This window comes from Macaca nemestrina, chromosome 17, assembly GCF_043159975.1.
Source record: "Macaca nemestrina isolate mMacNem1 chromosome 17, mMacNem.hap1, whole genome shotgun sequence".
NCBI classification, from domain to species: domain Eukaryota; kingdom Metazoa; phylum Chordata; class Mammalia; order Primates; family Cercopithecidae; genus Macaca; species Macaca nemestrina.
In genome coordinates, this window is record NC_092141.1 from 86,400,841 (window position 1) to 86,419,973 (window position 19,133).

General features: G+C 56.3%; 1 protein-coding gene across 5 annotated transcripts in view; it reads left to right on the forward strand.

Moving 5' to 3' along the window:
• SEPTIN9 (septin 9) overlaps nucleotides 1-19,133 on the forward strand; it is a 215,495-nt gene that overhangs the window by 104,081 nt on the left and 92,281 nt on the right. For all 5 annotated transcript variants that reach the window (XM_071083638.1, XM_071083640.1, XM_071083639.1 and 2 more), the window contains one exon: nucleotides 13,162-13,806. In XM_071083638.1, the coding sequence (XP_070939739.1) occupies nucleotides 13,162-13,806 (645 nt within the window). The remainder of the gene's footprint in view (nucleotides 1-13,161; nucleotides 13,807-19,133) is intronic.

Here is a 19,133-nt window from a genome sequence, read left to right on the forward strand (position 1 = left end):
ACCGGGCGGATCCGTGTAGGTTCACATGGGGGCTCTGTGACCACTGTGGCTCTGCCCTCACCTCCAGCCCCACTTGGTGTGCTTTGGGTCATGTCATTCAGTGCTGGTCCCCCACACCTCTCCCCTGGCTCTGCAGGCCTGGGAAGCAGCTGGCTCCTGGGTGCAGCTATGAACAGAGCCTGAACTCTGCTCCCTGGGGTCACCATCCCCTGTAATTAGGCTGCAGCTCATATTGGCTAGGGCAGAGGCCATCTGCTGCCCGCCTTGGGCCACAACACAGAGAGCCCGTGATTAATGGAGGCTCCACCTGGGCCAAGTGGCCCCTGGTGTTAGGCTTTTTCTTTTTTCTTTTTCTTTTTTTTTTTTTTTCCCCATTTTTTAAGTGCTTGTAACATTTCCCCTCATCGACAATGAGATGAGGAGGGAGGGAGGGGTGGCTTATCTGCCCAGGCAGATCAGGAATGGTCACCACCTGTGTGTGCAGTGACAGGTCTGGGAACAGACAAGGGAGAGCTTGTCCGGGAGGCTGGACCCTCACACCGATGCTGCCTGTGCCTGGCAGCTCAGTCCCGGGCTTCGGAACAGACACTGACCAACGGGCTCCTCAGGGTCTCCAGGCCCGGGTCCTGGTCCCCGGCAGAGCTTCCCGTCCGTGGAAAGGATCACAGGACAGCCTTGCTGGCTCCTTGTGGGGAGCTGGGATGTGTTTCTAAGAGCAGCATGCGTGAAGCGCGGGGTTTGGGCAAAGGAGTGTTTGCGGAAGTGTCTGCTGTTGTTGGAGAGTGGGGAGTAGAGGGGAAGGAGGGGCAAGCGGTGGGCTGAGGAGGTGGCTGGCCACCCTTTGGTGGGGACGAGGGGCTATGGACAGACCTGGAGCCAGCATCACGTGTCTCTGTCTCCAGAGTCGAGGACGGAGAGCTGCCAGAGAGGCCCCTGGCGGGGTGTCTGGGGGCACCTAAAGGACGTGGGTGGATTAAAGCTGAGGAAAGCCTCATTTTGGGGGACTCCGTACTTAACCTTTGAGGCCCTCAGAGCTGCAGCCTGTGGTTTTTCGAAGTCAGTCACTTCCCAGGGCCTCCCTCCTGCCTTCAGCAACTGCCATTTATCTGGGAGTCTTTGACCCAAGGAGACCTGAAAGGTCATCTGGTCCCTCTCCTACCCCCAGGCAGGCCACACCTAGACCCTCCCACACAGATCCGTCCTCACACTTCTGCTGCCTTCCACGAGGGAGGGAGGGAGGGTGGGCGGCCCTCTCACCCAGGCCCTGGTGGCCCCACCCCAGCCAGGAAATTCTTCCTCTTTATCTGCCTCACATCTCTTCCCCTGCGGCTTCCGCCCATTTCCCCTCAATCTGCTCCTAGTGGAGCAGCCAGCAGCTGGTTTAAAACCCAGGGGTGGGGGGTGGGGGGAGCACTAGACCAGTGCATCACGTCTGAGTGTGTGCCAGATGCGCTTCCATTCCCATAACTGATTTAGTAAAGAAAAAAGGAAGTCCAGCAACTTAGCGCGACTTTAAAGTCTGCCTGGAATGACCCTGTGGCTGCCGGAACCAGGGGCACACGGTAGATGGGGGGAGCAGGCACAGAGAGGCCTTCGTCCCAGATCAGTCGCTGTGGCCTTCTTGGAGGCTAGGCTGTCTTTCAAGAACAGGACCCAAGCCCTGCGAGTGGTGGCCTCCTCTGGAGCCTTTACTGTGGTCCTGGTTCTGCTCTGCATAAAGAGAGATGGCTTGAAGCAGAAGCTGCTATGTGGCTGTCCCAGGTGCCTGGCACAGCTACGAGGTGGCTCCCTGACTCTGGGTGTGGTTACTCCAAGACTCTTCTCTGGTGGGGCACAATTCTGGCCCCAGGTAGGGCGACCGTAGCGGACACTTGGGAGTGAAAGGGACCCTTGAATGACTACGGTGGGACAACAGATGTGAGCTGGGATTGTCCCGGAAGGCTGGATGTATGGGCCCCTTGGGCCAGAAGAGACAAAGCAGAAAGCTCTGTGGCCGATGGGACCCAGCAGGAGAAGGGCCGGCCGAGGCTGGGGCAACGCGCTTGCCTGCTGTGAAGGGCCTGTGTGAGCTGATGGCTGACGGTGGGGCGAGGCTGCCTCCTGCCAGGCTAGACCAGCTCCAGGCCACCCATATCTCCTTTCCAGAACCAGTGAATCCATGGCTAGAAGGGGCTTCAGAATTGACAGGACACTCAGGGAGTCGAACGGAATGGCGGGAGTGGCCGCAGCAGGCTCAAGGCCTCCTCCGCTTTGTTTTCTGTGTTCTGTTCCTGGAGACTATATCCTGGGGTTGCTGTGACAGATGCCACAACCTGGGAGCTTACAAACATAGCTTCCGGCGGCTCCTGGAGATTCCCGGCGTTCCTTGGCCTGCAGACGTATCACCACCATCTCTGATCTCTGGCCCCCGTCTCCACGTGACTTTCTCCCCCTGCCTGTGTGTCTTTCTCCTTTTCTGTCTTTTATGAAGGTGCTCACCATTGGATTTAGGGCCCACTGAATTCAGAATGATCTCACCTTGAGATCCTTACCTTAATTACATCTGCAAAGATCCGTTTTCCAAATGAGATCACGTTCGCAGGTTCCAGGAGTTAGGACTTCAGACATATCGTTTTGGGGGACACTGTTGAAACCACTACGTTTAGTAAACTCAGAGTTGGTGCCAGTGTCCCCTGCGGACACCATAGCAGATTCTGGAAGCTACTTGTAAAGGAATCCGTAGGACTTCTTTTCCTTTCTGGCTGTGTAGCTGGGCTCGGGAAAGCTGCTGGTTCAAGCTGGGGCTGGTTCAGCTGGTGCTGGCTTGCCAGGTTGCTCGAGAGCTTTATCCAGGGAGAAATTAACATCACAAAGTTGGGGGATAAGAGAAGGTTTGGAATCCCAAGGGCTGACTGTTGAGGTCGGCTGCCCACCCCTTTGTGTTCCATCTTAGGGGGACCCAGGGCTGCCAGGGCTCCGTTTTGGGAAGGAATACTGTGGGCCGCTGTGCCCCATAGGCAGGGTGGAGAGTCCCCTTGCAGCCAGCAAGCTGCTCTTCCTGTAGCGTGCAGAGGGAAGGAGGAGGCTTGTTTATTTCTCTTGGCCTCAGCCGAAAATCCAACCACAGGCTCTGGCACGAGGCAGACCTGCTCATTCTCACATCATCATTGCGGAGTGAGCCAGGCCTCCTGGGTGGGGCTATGATGAGCAGGAAGGACCCCCGGAGTGCCTGGGACTTCTCGGGCCCAGGGTTGCCAGAGGCAGAGAGAAAGAAGCCTCCTCCTAACCCTTGAGCAAAGATAGTCATCAGAATCCGTCAGATGGGGCAGGGTGACCTCATGGTCACCCTGAGTGGCCTCCTGTGGCTCTTCCCTGGGTGCCGATCCCCCTGGTGCATTTGAAGTTTGCAGGGATGCTGTTGACGCTTCCTGCACCTCCATCCAGGGCTTGGTGGAAATGGTTCTTTTCCTCCTTGTCCAGAGGCACCGGTCAGGCCCTTGGTAAGATTGCAATCTTACAGGGTGTTGAAATGTAGGCCTGCATCCAACTGGAGAGTCAGGGAGCAGGGGCTGTGTGGATGATGCCCCCAAGTCCCAGACCTCAGTCGACAGGCCACGTGTGCAGATAAGCCTGGGCAGTCAGTAACCCTTGGCCACCAAGCTGGCCTGCTGCAGACTGGGCCGGCCCTGGAGGCGGGTCTTAGCTGCTAGCCCGTGGCCCAGCCAGGCCTGGCCTTGGGAAGGCAGAGGGGAAGGGGACTGGGAAAGGGACCGAGCTGGAGGTGGCGGCACCCCAGTTCTTCTCTCCTAGACCCTCGGCAGGTTTGAACTATCTGGGTGCGGCTCTCTGAGGAGGGAGCGCCTCCGCCTTGATGTGGACTCTACCTTCTGTTCACATTGTCCCTGTCCCTAAACAAACGTGGCTCTCTGTGGGGAACCGGGGGGCCGCCCTCCCCGACACTGCTGTTTCCTGGCTTCCCTTTGCAGGCTCTGCTCAGCTTCACTGCACCTATTTTTAAGCCCTTCCTTTTGGACTGTTTTGCTTCCTGAGAACACTCCCCTCCCCATCACCCCAACTGTGTCCTCCTCCCTGTCCGGAGCCTGCTCCACCTGCCCCAGGAGCCACCTCCCTCCTCCACCAAGCAGCCCAGGCCAGGGGTGGGGCTAATTTGTGTCCCTCCAGAAGCAGGTCCTGAGACAGGGATTTCAGTGGGAGGGGACACCAGGGGATCCCCGAGTGTGGGAATGGGTCAGGCAGGGAATCCAGCCAATAAAGGGTGCCTCATCAGCTCATTGTGACCACAGGTGGCTGCCCAGCCCCCATACCGCACAGCAGAGGGAGACTGCAGACCATGCCCCCAGCCTTGGCCCACCTGGGGTTGGGGAAGGGAGCTGGGGTTTTTATACTTCAGTTCTTGGCCAAGGACTGCACTGTTCACTCCTTCCAGCCTTCTGAGGGCATAGGCACTAGGAAGGGCTCTGGGCGGAGACACAGAAATAGGCCATGTGAAGTCAGTGGGTGTGATTGGTGGCAGGCCAGGACAGCCTCGGCCACCAGCAAGGTGACCACACATGTCAACATGCACAACCCCCACACCCAGGAGATGGTAATTACACCAGCAACAGTCATTCTTGCCGCGTGCCTTGCCTGCACCCAGGACATCTTAATTAATTAATTAATTTATTTATTTGAGACAGTTTCGCTCTTGTTGCCCCAGATAGAGGGCAATGGCGCGATCTCGGGTCACCACAGCCTCCGCCTCCCGGGTTCAAGCGATTCTCCTGCCTCAGCCTCCCGAGTAGCTGGGATTACAGGCATGCACCACCACGCCTGGCTATTTTTGTGTTTTTAGTAGAGATGGGGTTTCTCCACGTTGGTCAGGCTGGTCTCGAGCTCCTGACCTCAGGTGATCCGCCCACCTCGGCCTCCCAAAGTGTTAGAATTACAGGCAAGAACCACCGCGCCCGGCCTCAGGGGCACCTTATTACCCTGTCACCTCCTACAGGAGGTGACACTGAGGACCCTGAGGCTCAGGGTAGACTGTGGTTATGTCACTCTCCTGTTTGGGTCTCCTGCTCTGAGCCCTGAAATAAAGAGCACAGTCCCTGTGCAGGTCCATACATCCTGTCTCCAGCCCTGGGGTGGTCCTTAAGCTCCTCGAAGGCACACCAGGCCTTTGGCCCTCATCCCCCAAGTCCTGGATAAATAGGAGGCAAAGGAGCCTTCACAACTGGACCCCGCTCTGCCAGCGCCAAGGCCCTGCCCGACTACCCACCCCACCCTGCACACATCAGGGACCTGTGCCAAGGTCCAGCATCACAGGAGAGTGAAGACAAGGAGCATGCCCACGGCGTACATGCTGCTGGACTCGCTCTGTAGATCTTAAGCGTTATGGGGCGTTACCTGCCAGGGGAGGTTTTCCTGTGTCTTTCCTGCAGGCTCAGGGTAGCGTACAGGGCGGTGCCTCCCTGCTCCCTGGCACTATCTGTCTGGGTTCCCTCAGCCCTGACCCTGCTTCCCAGGTAGCCAGTGTTTCTTCAGGGACGGAACCTGCTGCTGCTCAGAGGAGACCCAGTTTGACCAGGGCTAGCATTCCTGGAACCTGAGCTCAGAATTCTACCGTGCCCTGGGCAGAGGCCACATTGCTCCCTCCTATGAGAGCTTAGCTGCACATGAGTTTGTTCTGACCTTAGGCTCTGGCATTTCTTTGCATGACATTTGTCCCAGGCTGGAGCAGGGCCCTGTGGCTCGCTTGGTATCCCCTCCCCAGACTGAGTCCTGATATGTGCACCAGGAAGTGCTTGATCTGGTTTCGGGAGCTGGGAGCGGTTTGCCAGGCAGCCTGCGGTCAGAGCACGGGCCTTAACAATGGTCCCTTGTGCGGCACATTCCTCTCTAAACAGGCCCAGATCCAGGCTGCTCCTGCTTCGACCCCGCATGGGCCTGGAGGGGAAAGTTTGCATCTGGAGGATGGCCCACTGTGGCCTCTTTTTGTGTCGCAGCTGAGACCATAGGTGCTTGAGGATAGGAGAAGCCCTATGCCCTTCATGGGCCGTGAGATGTGTTTCCAGAGGTGGGGATGGGGATGGGCCAGCGTGCAGTTATCCACACCCTCCAGTTTGTTGGCACCAAAGTCTGTGTGTGTGTGTGTTTTTTTTTTTTAATTTTGTTTTTCCAAGATGGAGTCTTGCCATGTTGTCCGGGCTGGTCTTGAACTCCTGGCTCAAGCGATCCTCCTGCCTCGGGTTCCCAAAGTGCTGGGATTACAGGTGTGAGCCACCGTGCCCAGCCAGTACCAAGGTGTGTTTTTTTTTTGTTTTTTTTTTTTTTTTTTTTTTGAGACGGAGTCTTGCGCTGTGGCCCAGGCTGGAGTGCAGTGAGCGGATCTCGGCTCACTGCAAGCTCCGCCTCCCGGGTTCACGCCATTCTCCTGCCTCAGCCTCCCGAGTAGCTGGGACTACAGGCGCCTGCCACCTCGCCCGGCTAGGTTTTTTTTTGTATTTTTCAGTAGAGACGGGGTTTCACCGTGTTAGCCAGGATGGTCTCGATCTCCTGACCTCGTGATCCGCCCGTCTCGGCCTCCCAAAGTGCTGGGATTACAGGCTTGAGCCACCGCACCCGGCCCCAAGGTGTGTTTTTAAAGAACAATATCGATAGTTTTATTCCCTGAAAATGCTAAGTGATCCCCATGTAGTAGAAGCATCTCAGAAGGCAGGAAATTGTAATGAACAGCACCCACCACCATTCATTCCGTCCAGAGATTGTTATTTTCTGCGCGGGTGCGAGTGCGTGTGTGCGTGCAAACTGCACATGTGTGTATGAAATGGAATTAGGATCTTCGTATACATCTTGTATCCTGCTATTTTTACTTAATATTCTCAGCATTTCTCATCTTCAAAAATGTGATTTTGATGACGGTGCAGGCCTTTGACATATGGGTTTAGAAAATCTGCGGAAACCCGGATTGTTTCCAGGGTTTGTGAGTTTAATGCTGATGCAAGTGTCCTCGTACATAAATCTTTCTGTACTTCTGATTATTTCCTTGGGATAAATTCCCAGAAGCGGGCCCAAGCACACGAATGGTCTTCAGGCTTTTGGAGCAAATTGAGATCGGTGGGGAGTGGAGAAGGGACCAAGGGAGGCTTTTGGGAGCCTGTGAGGTTGGAGTCTGCCTTTAGGGGACTTGAATTCACAGATGAAGGAGACGGCTGGCAAAGGTGGGAACCTCCTGCCCTGTGGTGGGGGTGACACTTACCTTCCAGTGGCAGCATGGGGACCCTCCCAACGTGACCTGGCCCCGCATCTTTCTGACACTGTGCACGGTCCACAGTTGTGATGCTCAGCAGGGAGCCTCTTCTGTGTCCTTTGGTTGCATTAACTCCTTGCGGACAGAGAAGGAAGCCGTCCGGTGCGCCTGCCTACCACATGGGTCCTTTGAATGTGCCCAGTCGGGCCTGCGGATCTGTGCAGTCACATAGGGGTCTAAAATCTGCAAAATGACAAGCTCACGAACACTCTTGCTTCTGTAGGTTAATGGGGATACCCCTTGACTGCCTCTCCCTCCATAGGGAAGATGGAGACAAGTAAAGTGACAAGGACCTGCCCCAGGGTGGGTTATGCCGGTTTCCCTGTGAGGGTGGTGGCAAGGGGCTTCCCAGGAGGTCTGCACGTTGGGAAGAGAGGGGCGACTGTGTGTGAGTGCAGGACCCAGGGCGTAGTTTTAGGACTCTGATTGGGGGAGGAGATTCTGGGGGACCCTGTTCTGCCAGCCTGGTGACAGGCATCTCCTAATGTTTCCCGGCTGGGTACAACTCACAGCGTCCTCCGTGGGGAGGCGTTTGCCCATGAGGCATCCCTGGCAGGGATGGTCTTGTTTCATCGCCAAATATCCCAGCAATGAAACAAGAATCTAGAGTGATGTGATTCCTCCGATGACTTCTCCAACCATCTGGGGTTTTTGTGCAACTCCAAGAAGGGGGAAGGAGGCAGCTCTCACTCCTCTGGGCTCCTGATACGGCAGCTCTGGAGTGGCCACGTGTCCGTTGGCCCACAGTGGGCCGTTTGTCGAGTGTGTTTGTGGTGGAGTTGGGGCTGGGCTGGAGAGTGAGTGACCACACCAGCGATACTGACCCGAGGCCACTGTGCAGCCCAGGGGTTTCATCTTCCCAAGGGTCTCGTTGTGAGTGTCCTGGCGCTGCTGGAACATATTGCTGGAAACCAAGTGGCCCAACAACAAAGATTGATTCGTTCGTGGTTCTGGAGGCCAGAAGTTTGAAATCAAGGTATTGGCAGGACCACACTCCCTCCGACAGCTTGAGGGGAGGACCCCTCCTTGCCTCCTCCAGCTTCTGTTGGCCCAGGCACTCCTTGGCTCCGACAGCATCTCTGCAGTCTCTGCTCTGTCATCACCTAGCCCTCTCCGCCGTGTCTCTTTGTGTCCCGAGTCCCCCTCTGCCTTTCTCCTATAAGGACACCGAGCACTGGATTTAGAGCCCATCCAAAATCCAGGATAGTCTCATCCCGGGATCCCTAGTCACATCTGCAAAGACCTTTTTTCCAAATAAGGTCACATTCGTGGGTTCTTGGGGTTAGGTCTTGGACATGTCTTTTTGGGGGTCACTAGTCAACCCTTTACAAAACCTCAGATGAAAGTGAATCTTCGCAGGCTGAAATGGGGGTGAAGGTCTAGTGTGTCCCTTCTCCTTGGGAGCTCCCTCAGGGCTTGTGCCTATCCTGTGATCCAGCCTTTTTTTTTTTTTTTTTTGAGATGAAGTCTTGCTTTGTCGCCCAGGCTGGAGTACTGTGGCACGATCTGGACTCACTGCAACCTCCGCCTCCCGAGTTTAAGTGATTCTCCTGCCTCAGCCTTCCAAGGAGCTGGGATTACAGGCACCCACCCCCATGGCTGGCTAATTTTTTGTATTTTTAGTAGAGACAGGGTTTTACCATGTTGGCCAGGCTGGTCTCGAACTCCTGACCTCAGGTGATCCGCCTGTCTTGGCCTCCCAAACTGCTGGGATTACAGGCGTGATCCACCACGCCCGGCCTTTAGTAGGTTTTGGTTGTCTTTTTTTTTTTTTTTTTTTTTGAGACAGGGTCTCACTCTGTCATCCAGGCTGGAGCGCAGTGGTGTGATCATGGCTCACTGCAGCCTTGACCTCCTGGCCTCAAGTGATCCTCTCACCTCAGCCTCTCGAGTAGCTGGGATTACAGGCATATGCCACCACCCTGGCTAATTTTTATATTATTTAGTGGAGTCGGGGTTTTGCCATGTTGCCCAGGTTGGTTTTGAACTCCTGGGCTCAACAGTCCACCCACCTTGGCCTCCCAAAGTGTTGGGGTTACAGGCGTGAACCACCACGCCTTGGCCTAGTAGGTTTTCTAGAAGCACCTGAGGCCTTGTGAAAGCATGGTGTCATGGAGTAGAGGACATTCAACTCTGTTCCCAGGGAGCCCAAACACACCCCCTGCAGCCAATCTCAACAGTCATGACATGGCCAGGATGATGTGGGGAGGGGGTGGTGTGAACTGTGTGGGAGGCCAGCCCCCCTGGGAAGGGAGCTGGAGTGGGCTTGGCTTTGAGGAGGATTCACAAGAAGAGGAGGAGGAGGTGGTGGCATGCTCGTTTGGGGGCATGGCCTGAGCCAGGGTGGGCACCTCTTCGTTTAGGTGTCACCTTCTTGACATTCCAGCTGGGACATGGTTTCCTTGGGGAAGATGGACACCTCCAGAATGGGACATCTTCTATTCTCACTGTTCTCCCAGCACACGGTTGTATTCTCTCGCAGTTCTGGAGGCTGCGAGATCTCCTGGCTGTTATCTAGAACAAACCCACCTTTGAGCAGCGCCGCCCTGATGGTGGGGTGGTCCCTGCGGGGGGAACAGCCCCTGCTCTCTCAGAGCTTACTTAGAGCTAGTGGGCATGGGGGTGGTGCTAGATGGAACACCCAGATAGATCATAGAGCTGGACAGTAAGCACAGAGGCCAGCCAGTGGGGACGGAGGGACCCATCCATGAAAAGACACCAAGCATTGAAAGAGATGAGAGGACGGCTGGCGACTGGCACACATGTACATTTTGCGCAGATGGCCAAGGTGGTGAGGCGCCAGCCACGCAGACAACTGGAGGAAGGAGGAGTGCCTTGGGGGAGGGGCTGGCTCTGGTTCTAGAATGATCCGCTTGTGCGTGTTGGTCTGGCTGGAATAAATCACTGCATCCACACTGTAGACTCAATTGTAAGCTCACACCAGGGAGGGCTTTGCTTTGGTGCAGGGTCCTGAATCATGAGTCGGCCACTGGGGGGTGTCTCCAAGGGGACTCCCCAAGGAGGGGATTCAACGGATCTCCCAGGGAAGGTCGTTTGTTTTCTTGGGTTGGACCTGGGACAAGGCCTTCTCTTGTCTAGTTTCTGTTCTCCAACTTGGCCACACGGAAGGATGTTGAGGACACCTGGAAGCCGGCCTCTGCTCTACAACGCCCATAAGACAGCGGCACACCATGTGGGGACAGTTTGTACAGTGCTCAGGAGGCAGGGGGCAGATCAGAGGACCGTGGGAGGCCCTGGGAACCACACGAGGACCCAGGCATTAAGCTTTGCACTTTCTGGCATCAGCCCATTGTACAGTCTGGCTCTGTGTCTACCCCATGCCTCACTTTCCCCATCTGTATGGGGGGTAATAATATCCTTTACAGCCCAGGTTTAAGCGGGTGTAGATGTAATGAGCTAGGTAAGCCCATCTTATGACATTCAGTTCTGGGCATTGAACTCTGGGCTTTCTGGCTGGTAGAAGTGGACATTCAATCTTCCCTTGGAGCCCTGGGGCTTCTGCAGAATCTGAACAGAGCCAGCAGGTTGCATGCAGTGGCAGAGGGGCGGAGTGGCACCGTGGTGGGAGCCCATACCTGGCACACCCCTGATCCTGGGGCTCAGGATCCTGCTGCCCTGCAGCCATGCGATCAGTCAGAGGTCATGGCTGGACCCACAAGCGAATACAGCCTGTGGATTTGATTTTGTTTGGCCCTGTGGTGTTTTATTTTATTTTTAGTTTTAGTTTTTGGAGACAGAGTCTCGCTCTCTCACTCAGGCCGAGTGCAGTGACATGATCTCAGCTTTGCAACCTCTGCCTCCTGGGTTCAAGCGATTCTCCTGCCCCAGCCTCCCGAGCAGCTGGGACTATAGGTGAGCGTCGCCGTGCCCAGTTAATTTTTTATTTTTAGTAAAGTGGGGTTTCACCATGTCAGCCAGGCTGCTTGGTGTTTTAAAAAGGGCTTGTTTTGTTTTATGCTAGCGTTTAAGGATCAGGAGATATCATATAAAGATCCAGATTTCTACTCTCTTGAGAATTGAACAGCTCTGGCCACGCCAGGCCCATATCCTCTAGGGCAGTGATGGAGCTGAGACAGGGCCTGGGACAACTGAGAGTTCCCTGGAGTCCACGCGGCTCCTTGCCCAGCTTCTGGTGGAGGCTGAGCTTAGTGACCCAGGATTTTGTCTGTGTCCACCAAGAAGGAGAGGTGCCCATGGCTTAGAGAGGGCGCCCACAGGAGTGCCTTGCCCAGGAAGCTGGCAGCTGAAGCAGCCAGGATTAGGGGGTTGGGCTTCCTCTTCCCCTCCCCAGTGCCAGAGTGCATTTGGAGGAAGAGAGACAGGTGAGGGGAAGGCACTGAAATGGTCCTGGAGAGCTATTGTTGGGGGCTGGGGACCAGCTGTCATCCCTTTTCCTGTGGGCAGGGGAGGCAGTGGTGGGATCCCATGAGACCCGGACTCTGGCCTGGTGAGGCAGGGAGCGCCTGGGGAAGGCACTGTGGGTCTCCAGGGGGGCTTTGCTGGGGGAGCTGTGCTGGGAGCCTGGCCTAGGGAAGGAGCTGGTGAATGTGCCTGCCATGTGGGCCCCTCCCTGCTCTGGCCCTAATAACCAGGAGCAGCTGGCTCTCATTTGGAGTGCGGTTGTGGGGACTGTGGAGGTGGCAACTTCCCAGGTACCATCCCCACTGCCTCCGAGGGAGCAGACCCTGGTGCCTCCAAGAGGCAGGATGGCTGCAGGGTGGGAGCTGGGTGGTTGGCATTACTGCATGGGTTTGAAGTATTGGATGGGAAGATGCAGGAGAGGCTGATGACTGAGAAAGTTGGTTCCTGTGGACTAAGCTGGGGGAGCCGGACAACCAAGTGGTTAGAACCTTGGGCTCTGGTATCAGCCTGATGTACAGTCTGGCTTTGGTCTACCCCATGCCTCACTTTCCCCATCTGTACTGGGGGTATTGGTATTTTTTACGTTCCAGGGTTGAGCGGCTGTAGATGTGATGAGCGCGGTAAGCCCGGCGCCTCGCCGGCACTGAAAGCTCCAGTGTTCGCTCTTGGTGTCCTTGATGGGGTTTTCTCCTCACTGTGGTTCTGATTGGTTACAGTTGTGGTCACTTATTGTTGGAGGTGTGTCCCCCACTGTGGCTGGTGGTAGAGGTGTTTGCTGCTGGTGTCTGGGTGTGTGCCTTGGCTGGAGGTGAGGAGGGATAAAAACAGCTGCGACAAGAAGGAAATCAAGGCCGGGCGTGGTGGCTCACGCCTGTAATCCCAGCACTTTGGGAGGCTGAGGTGGGTGGATCACTTGAGGTCAGGAGGCTGAGACCAGACTGACCAACATGGTGAAACCCCGTCTCTACTAAAAATACAAAAATTAGCCAGGCATGGTGGCCCGTGCCTATAATCCCAGCTACTGGGGAGGCTGAGGTAGGAGAATTGCTCGAACCCAGGAGGTGCCATTGCACTCCAGCCAGGGCAACCGATCAAGACTCCATCTCAAAAAAAAAAAAAAAAAAAAAAGAAGGAAATAAAAGTCTTCTCTGGAACTAGAACGTTCCTGTGTAGACGTAGCTGGAGGGGGAGGCTATGTGGTTTGCACCGTGGCCATGGCCAGACACGATGGGCAGCGTCTTCCTGCTCCAGCCTGCATCTCTGCCCCAGAACTCATGACAGGTCTCCTAGGATGGGGCTGTCCCTTTCGCTTGCTGTGGGTGTCTTAGGATGAGGCTGTCCCTTCTGCTTGCTGAGACTTGAAGGACAGGAAGAGCCCCGGGGCCCTCAGCGCAGCATTGCCTGCCTTCCTCTGCTGCTCCTTAGCAGGAAACATGCCGGAGTGTTCCCGAGCCGTCCACTCACCAATTGTACTCCCTCTCTTTATTTTTCAGCCTTGAAGAGATCTTTTGAGGTCGAGGAGGTTGAGACACCCAACTCCACCCCACCCCGGAGGGTCCAGACTCCCCTACTCCGAGCCACTGTGGCCAGCTCCACCCAGAAATTCCAGGACCTGGGCGTGAAGAACTCAGAGCCCTCAGCCCGCCATGTGGACTCCCTAAGCCAGCGCTCCCCCAAGGCATCCCTGCGGAGGGTGGAGCTCTCGGGCCCCAAGGCGGCTGAGCCGGTGTCCCGGCGCACCGAGCTGTCCATTGACATCTCATCCAAGCAGGTGGAGAACGCCGGGGCCATCGGGCCGTCCCGATTTGGGCTCAAGAGGGCTGAAGTGTTGGGCCACAAGACGCCAGAGCCAGCTCCTCGGAGGACGGAGATCACCCTCGTCAAACCCCAGGAGTCAGCCCACCGGAGGATGGAGCCCCCCGCCTCCAAGATCCCCGAGGTGCCCACTGCCCCTGCCACCGACGCAGCCCCCAAGAGGGTGGAGATCCAGATGCCCAAGCCTGCTGAGGCGCTCGCCGCCCCCAGCCCAGCCCAGACCCTGGAGAATTCAGAGCCCGCCCCCGTGTCTCAGTTGCAGAGCAGGCTGGAGCCCAAGCCCCAGGCGCCTGTGGCTGAGGCTGCACCCCGGAGCCAGGAGGGTGAGTCGCAGAGCACTGGGTCTTGGATGCGGTGGTGATGGGGACCTGGTTGCTGACTTTGCCACAGAATCTTGGAGGAAGAAGCTGGATATGGGTGGGGGATGCTACCCTGGAGACCCAGAAAGAATGGAATGCATGGGGGTGGGAGTCTGCAAGCTCAGGAGAGGTGGCTGTGGCTCTCTCTGCCTGATGGGAACATGCCAGGATGCTCCAAGTGGGACTTGAGTGAGAGTTTGGAAAGATTCTCTGGGTTTCAAGAGCCTCCTTTATTGGTCACCATGGGCCTTGGTAGGACCCCTGTCTGCTGTGTGTCCCTGGAGGGCCTGGGAGACTTGGAGAATGAGGAGCCATGCAGGAACCAGGGCAGGCTCATGCAGGGGTGTGGGACAGGGTGGGGTTGAGACCCCTGGAAGGGCTGTCACATTCCGGTGACTCCTGCTTGAGGAATTGCAGGCTGCCTGGATGTGCCCAGCAGAGTCCGAGGGCTTGGGGAAGGGAGGAGGGACGTATGCCTCCCGAGGCTTGCATCGGAGCTCATGACCTGCTCCTCCTCCCCCAGGAGGGATGGTTGTGGCAGAGGGAGGGGAACATGAGGAGCACCTTAATCTGCAGGATAAAACACTCAGGGCACTGGGAAGGGGTTCCTGGACCAGGGGACTCTGTGATACCTGCACACAGTTTTATTTGGGGGTGCCCTTCTGGTGAGAGGAGAGAGGCCACGGGGCTCCAGCAGTATCCTGGGAGGGCTCAAGCCCAGAGCTGTGCTGACGTGGAGCTTACGGGCAGGGGATTGGTGCCAGTCCTGTGGGACGCAGGGCCTGTTCGGAACTGCCAGGCTGTGGGACATAGTTGGCTCTCTTCTCAGAAGTGTGCCCCCTGGCCCCAGCAGGGATCGTGGCTCCATGGGGCTATGTTAAGGTGCCAGCTGGGTCAGAAGCCCCTCTAGAGCCGGGTCCGATTCTGGGCACAGGATCCTATGTTCAGTAAGCCTTCTTAGGGTTGGACAAACAGTACAGTCTGGGTTTTTGATTTACCTTTTTCTTCTTATTTCTAATTGTGGTGAAATACACAACATACAATGTGCAATTTTAGCCACTTTGCAGTGTACGTTTCGTGGCATTCAGCACATTCACAGTGTTTTGCAGTTGCCACCGCTGTCCATCTCCGGGACCCTTTTCATCCTCCCAGAATGAACTCTGTCCCCGTTAGACAAGCTCACCATGCCCCTCCCCCAGCTGCTGGCAGCCACCATTCTATTTTCTGTCTTTATTATGAACTTATTTGACCACTCTAGGAACCTTGTGTGAGTGGAAAAATACAATAATGGCCCATTTTGTGTCTGGCTCATTTCACTCAGCATGACGTCCTGAAGGTTCATCCGTCATGCTGTAGTATGGGGCAGAATTTCCTTCCTTTTAAAGGCTGAATAATATTCTGTTGTGTGATGCACCTGTGTTGAATAGCTGTTCCTCCATCGGTGGACCCTTGTGTTGCTTCCACATCTCTCTAAGTCCCTACTTTCCATCTTCTTTGACTTTTTTGACACAGGGTCTTTCTCTGTCCTCCAGGCTGGAGTGCAGTGGTGTGATCACTGCTCACTGCAACCTCTGCCTCCTGGGCTCAAGTGATCCCCCAACCTCAGCCTCCCAAGTACCTAGGACCACAGGTTGCACGCCACCATGCCTGGCTAAATTTTAAAATTTTTTGTAGAGACAGGTTCTCACTAAGTTGCCCAGGCTGGTCTCAAACTCCTGGGTTCAAATGAGCCTCCTGCCTCGGCCTCCCAAAGTGCTGGGATTATAGGCATGAGCCATCCAACCTCTACTTGGTTTTCCTTTTTGAATGAGAGTTCTCAAGTGGTCAGTGGGCTTGGGGGCTGGGAGGACGTGGGGCCTGGAGAGGGTGTGGGTCGGGGGGAGACCAGTGCTCCTCATGCTTTCACGGGCATGTGGAGTGCACATTCGTCTCAGCAGGTCTGAGGCCTGGGACCCTGCATTTCCTACAGAGGGGGTGTCAGAACACACTGAGTAGCCAGAGGCTAGCGGGCCTTGGAACGTCCTTTCCAGCCCTCAGTGTGCGAATCCGTGTTCCCTCCCCCATCTCTTTTTTTTTTTTTTTTTTTGAGACGGAGTCTCGCTCTGTCACCCAGGCTGGAGTGCAGTGGCCGGATCTCAGCTCACTGCAAGCTCCGCCTCCTGGGTTTACGCCATTCTCCTGCCTCAGCCTCCCGAGTAGCTGGGACTACAGGCGCCTGCCACCTCGCCCGGCTAAGTTTTTGTATTTTTAGTAGAGACGGGGTTTCACTGTGTTAGCCAGGATGGTCTCGATCTCCTGACCTCGTGATCCGCCCGTCTCGGCCTCCCAAAGTGCTGGGATTACAGGCTTGAGCCACCGCGCCCGGCCTCCCTCCCCCATCTCTCTTAAGCTTGACTCTGCAGAGCCACCCTGCCCCAGCCGCCCAGACTCAGTGACAGTGGCTGCCAGTGGCATGGTGTCAGGCCAAAGGGATGGGCAGTTTGCAGAGTGGCAGGAGGCTGTTTCCTCCCCAGCCTTCTGTTGGTGCAGGACCTTTGTTTGACGTGCCGGATACACCCACCTCCTGGGTTGATGTGTTCACACTCAGCTGAGTCAAACAGGATGTGGCTGGGGAGGCGGTTGTCACTGGGCCGTCTAAATCTTGGTGACGGCTGGTGCTGGATGCACAGAGACATGGTCCTGGCTCTGGGGAACGGGTGGGGGGATGTCCATGGGGATGTACAAGAACATCCTCCTCCAGGGGCAGACACAGCTCAGCCCCTAAATTGTGCCAGAGACTGCACTGGGAGCCAGACCCAGGGACACATCCTGCAGGCTCTGCTTTCTGGAGCTCACCGAGCCATGAGCAGGATGGCTGGGACACAAGGAGTGCCCAGGGAGCTTCCCCAGCAGTGGAAGTGCAATGTCATCAGGCCAGGAAGGGGAGAGAAAGGCAGGCCACGTGGAGGCAGCAGCGTTCAGAGCTGGCAGGAGCCTGGTGCTCTGGGGGACGGTGGCTTTCAACATGGAATACATGTTGGAGCCGGGGCATGGGAGAAAACCATCAGCATCCCAGACCCGGCCACCCCTGGATGGGGACCTGTGCAGGTGGGAGTCCAGCCCGCGTGGAGAGGTCCGTGGGCTGGGCTGACGGTCCTGAGGGCCTAAGCAAGTCCGGGTGGAGGAAAGGCAGGGAGAGATGAGGGCAAGGCCTTCCCGATGGAGGGGTGCTCTTGAAATCCAATGAGAGTGGCTTCTTGGGGGACCCAGGCCTGAGCCCCACTAGCTCTTCCTCTGAGGCACCACCTGCTTGCTTCTCCGTTCTTCCTCTCTGTGTCACAACCGTTCTGGACACACATCCAGTTCTCTCCAACTCGGCTTCCTGCCCATCTTTCCTGCAGGTCCAGCAGGCCCATCCCCTTCTGCCCCTCCATGTGGGCTGGGCTGGGAGCTCCCTGAGCCCCCACATGCACAGCTCTGACCAATCTCCATGGCCCCTCTGAACCCTGAGCACCAGGGATCCAGCTGGCACCATGGGGAAAGGGATCAGGGAGGGAGTTTCTGTGCCCTCTCAGCAGATGCCCAGCCCCTTGGCTTCTGCCTGCGGGAGGGCGTCTATGCTGTGGTTTGTCTCCACCCCAGAGCCGCAGGCACAGGGCAGGGTCTCCTGGGGCCCAGCTGAATTGCTCCCAGACTGACTTCCCCAAAGCACAGCTCTGCTGAGATCTCTTCCCATCCTGAGCCTTCCCTGCTCACTCACCGTAGGCCCCGCCATGGTTGATTCACTCTCCTGCTCAGCTCACACCTCTCTGCTTCCCAGCTTCTCCTGCTTTGGTCTTTCCTTGGTCTCCCACACCTTTCCTCACAACCCCTTTGCCCTGACCTCCTGAACCCTGACCTCTGCTTCTCTTTTTTTTTTTTTTTTTTTTGAGGCGGAGTCTCATTCTATCACCCGGGCTGGAGTGCAGTGGTGTGATCTCGGCTTACTGAAAGCTCCGCCTCCCAGGTTCAAGCGATTTTTCTGCCTCAGCCTCCCGAGTAGCTGGGACTATTAGCGTGGGCTACCACTCCTGGCTAACTTTTGTATTTTTAGTAGAGACAGGGTTTCACCATATTGGCCAGGCTGGTCTCAAACTCCTGACCTTGTGACCTACCTGCCTCGGCTTCCCAGGACTCCCAAAGTGCTGGGATTACAGGTGTGAACCACCGTGCCCAGTCTGTCTTGGTTTTTTACAAAGAACCCTGTAAGAGGCCGGGTGCAGTGGTTCATGCCTGTAAATCCAGTACTTTGGGAGGCCGAGGCAGGCAGATTGCTTGAGCCCAGGAGTTTGGGACCAGCCTGGGCAACATAGAGAAACCCCGTCTTTACAAAAAAATACAAAAAATTAGCCAGGCACGGTAGCATGTGCTTGTAGTCCCAGCTACCCAGGAGGCTGAGGTGGATCACCTAAGCACGGGAGGCTGAGGCTGCGGTGAACTGAGATTGTGCCACTGCACTCCAGCTTAGGGACAGAGAGAGACCCTGTCTCAAAAAAAAAAAAAAAAAAAGAAATCCCGTAAGATACCAAGTAAGTGACTTGGACATAATAGGTATGCCGTGAAATTATGCTGAAGGAGTGAGCCACTGGTGGTGAGATGGGGGATGGCTTTTTTTGTGGTTCTTGCAGAGATGTAGTGACCCCCTTGGGACATCCCTAGGGACCAAGCAGAAACTTGCCTGGTCAACTTTACCCCCAGGGCACCTGGTGTCTCCTCTGGAGGTCGTGCTGGAGGGCTCAGTGGGTGGGTGTCAGCTTCAGTGTGGGGGTTCTGGAAGGGGTCAGCATTTCAGGAAGGAGTGTCGGCACCTAGATGGTTGAAGGGGAGGGAGAGGAAGAGAGGAGCTACAGAGGGCAGAGGCCTCCCTGCCTGCTCCTCCGCCCCAGGGCCTGGTGAGGTCTGAGCTTTATGCTGGTGCGGTGGATTCTTGGTTTCTGAGGCTCTGGCCCTGCCCTTGAACTTGGCACCCTCCTTGCTGTCCTCCCACAGGACCCTCGTCCTTCGGGGTCATCCCTGGTCCTCTCAGGCTCTGGGTGGGGACGGCCTTGCCTCCTCTCCCGGATCCCTGCTCTTTCCCTGCCCCCCACACGGGTGCCTCTGGATGGGGCGAGGCTGGGCCGCAGCACCCAGGACTGAGACTGCAAGGGCTGGCCGCTGGCTCAGAGCCCCCCCACCAGAGTTACTCCCCTCTGGCTCCTCAGCCACACCAGCCAAGTTTCTCCAGAGCTGCCTTATAAGGCAGGTGCTCAGTGCTCGTCCGTGGGTCTGGTTCT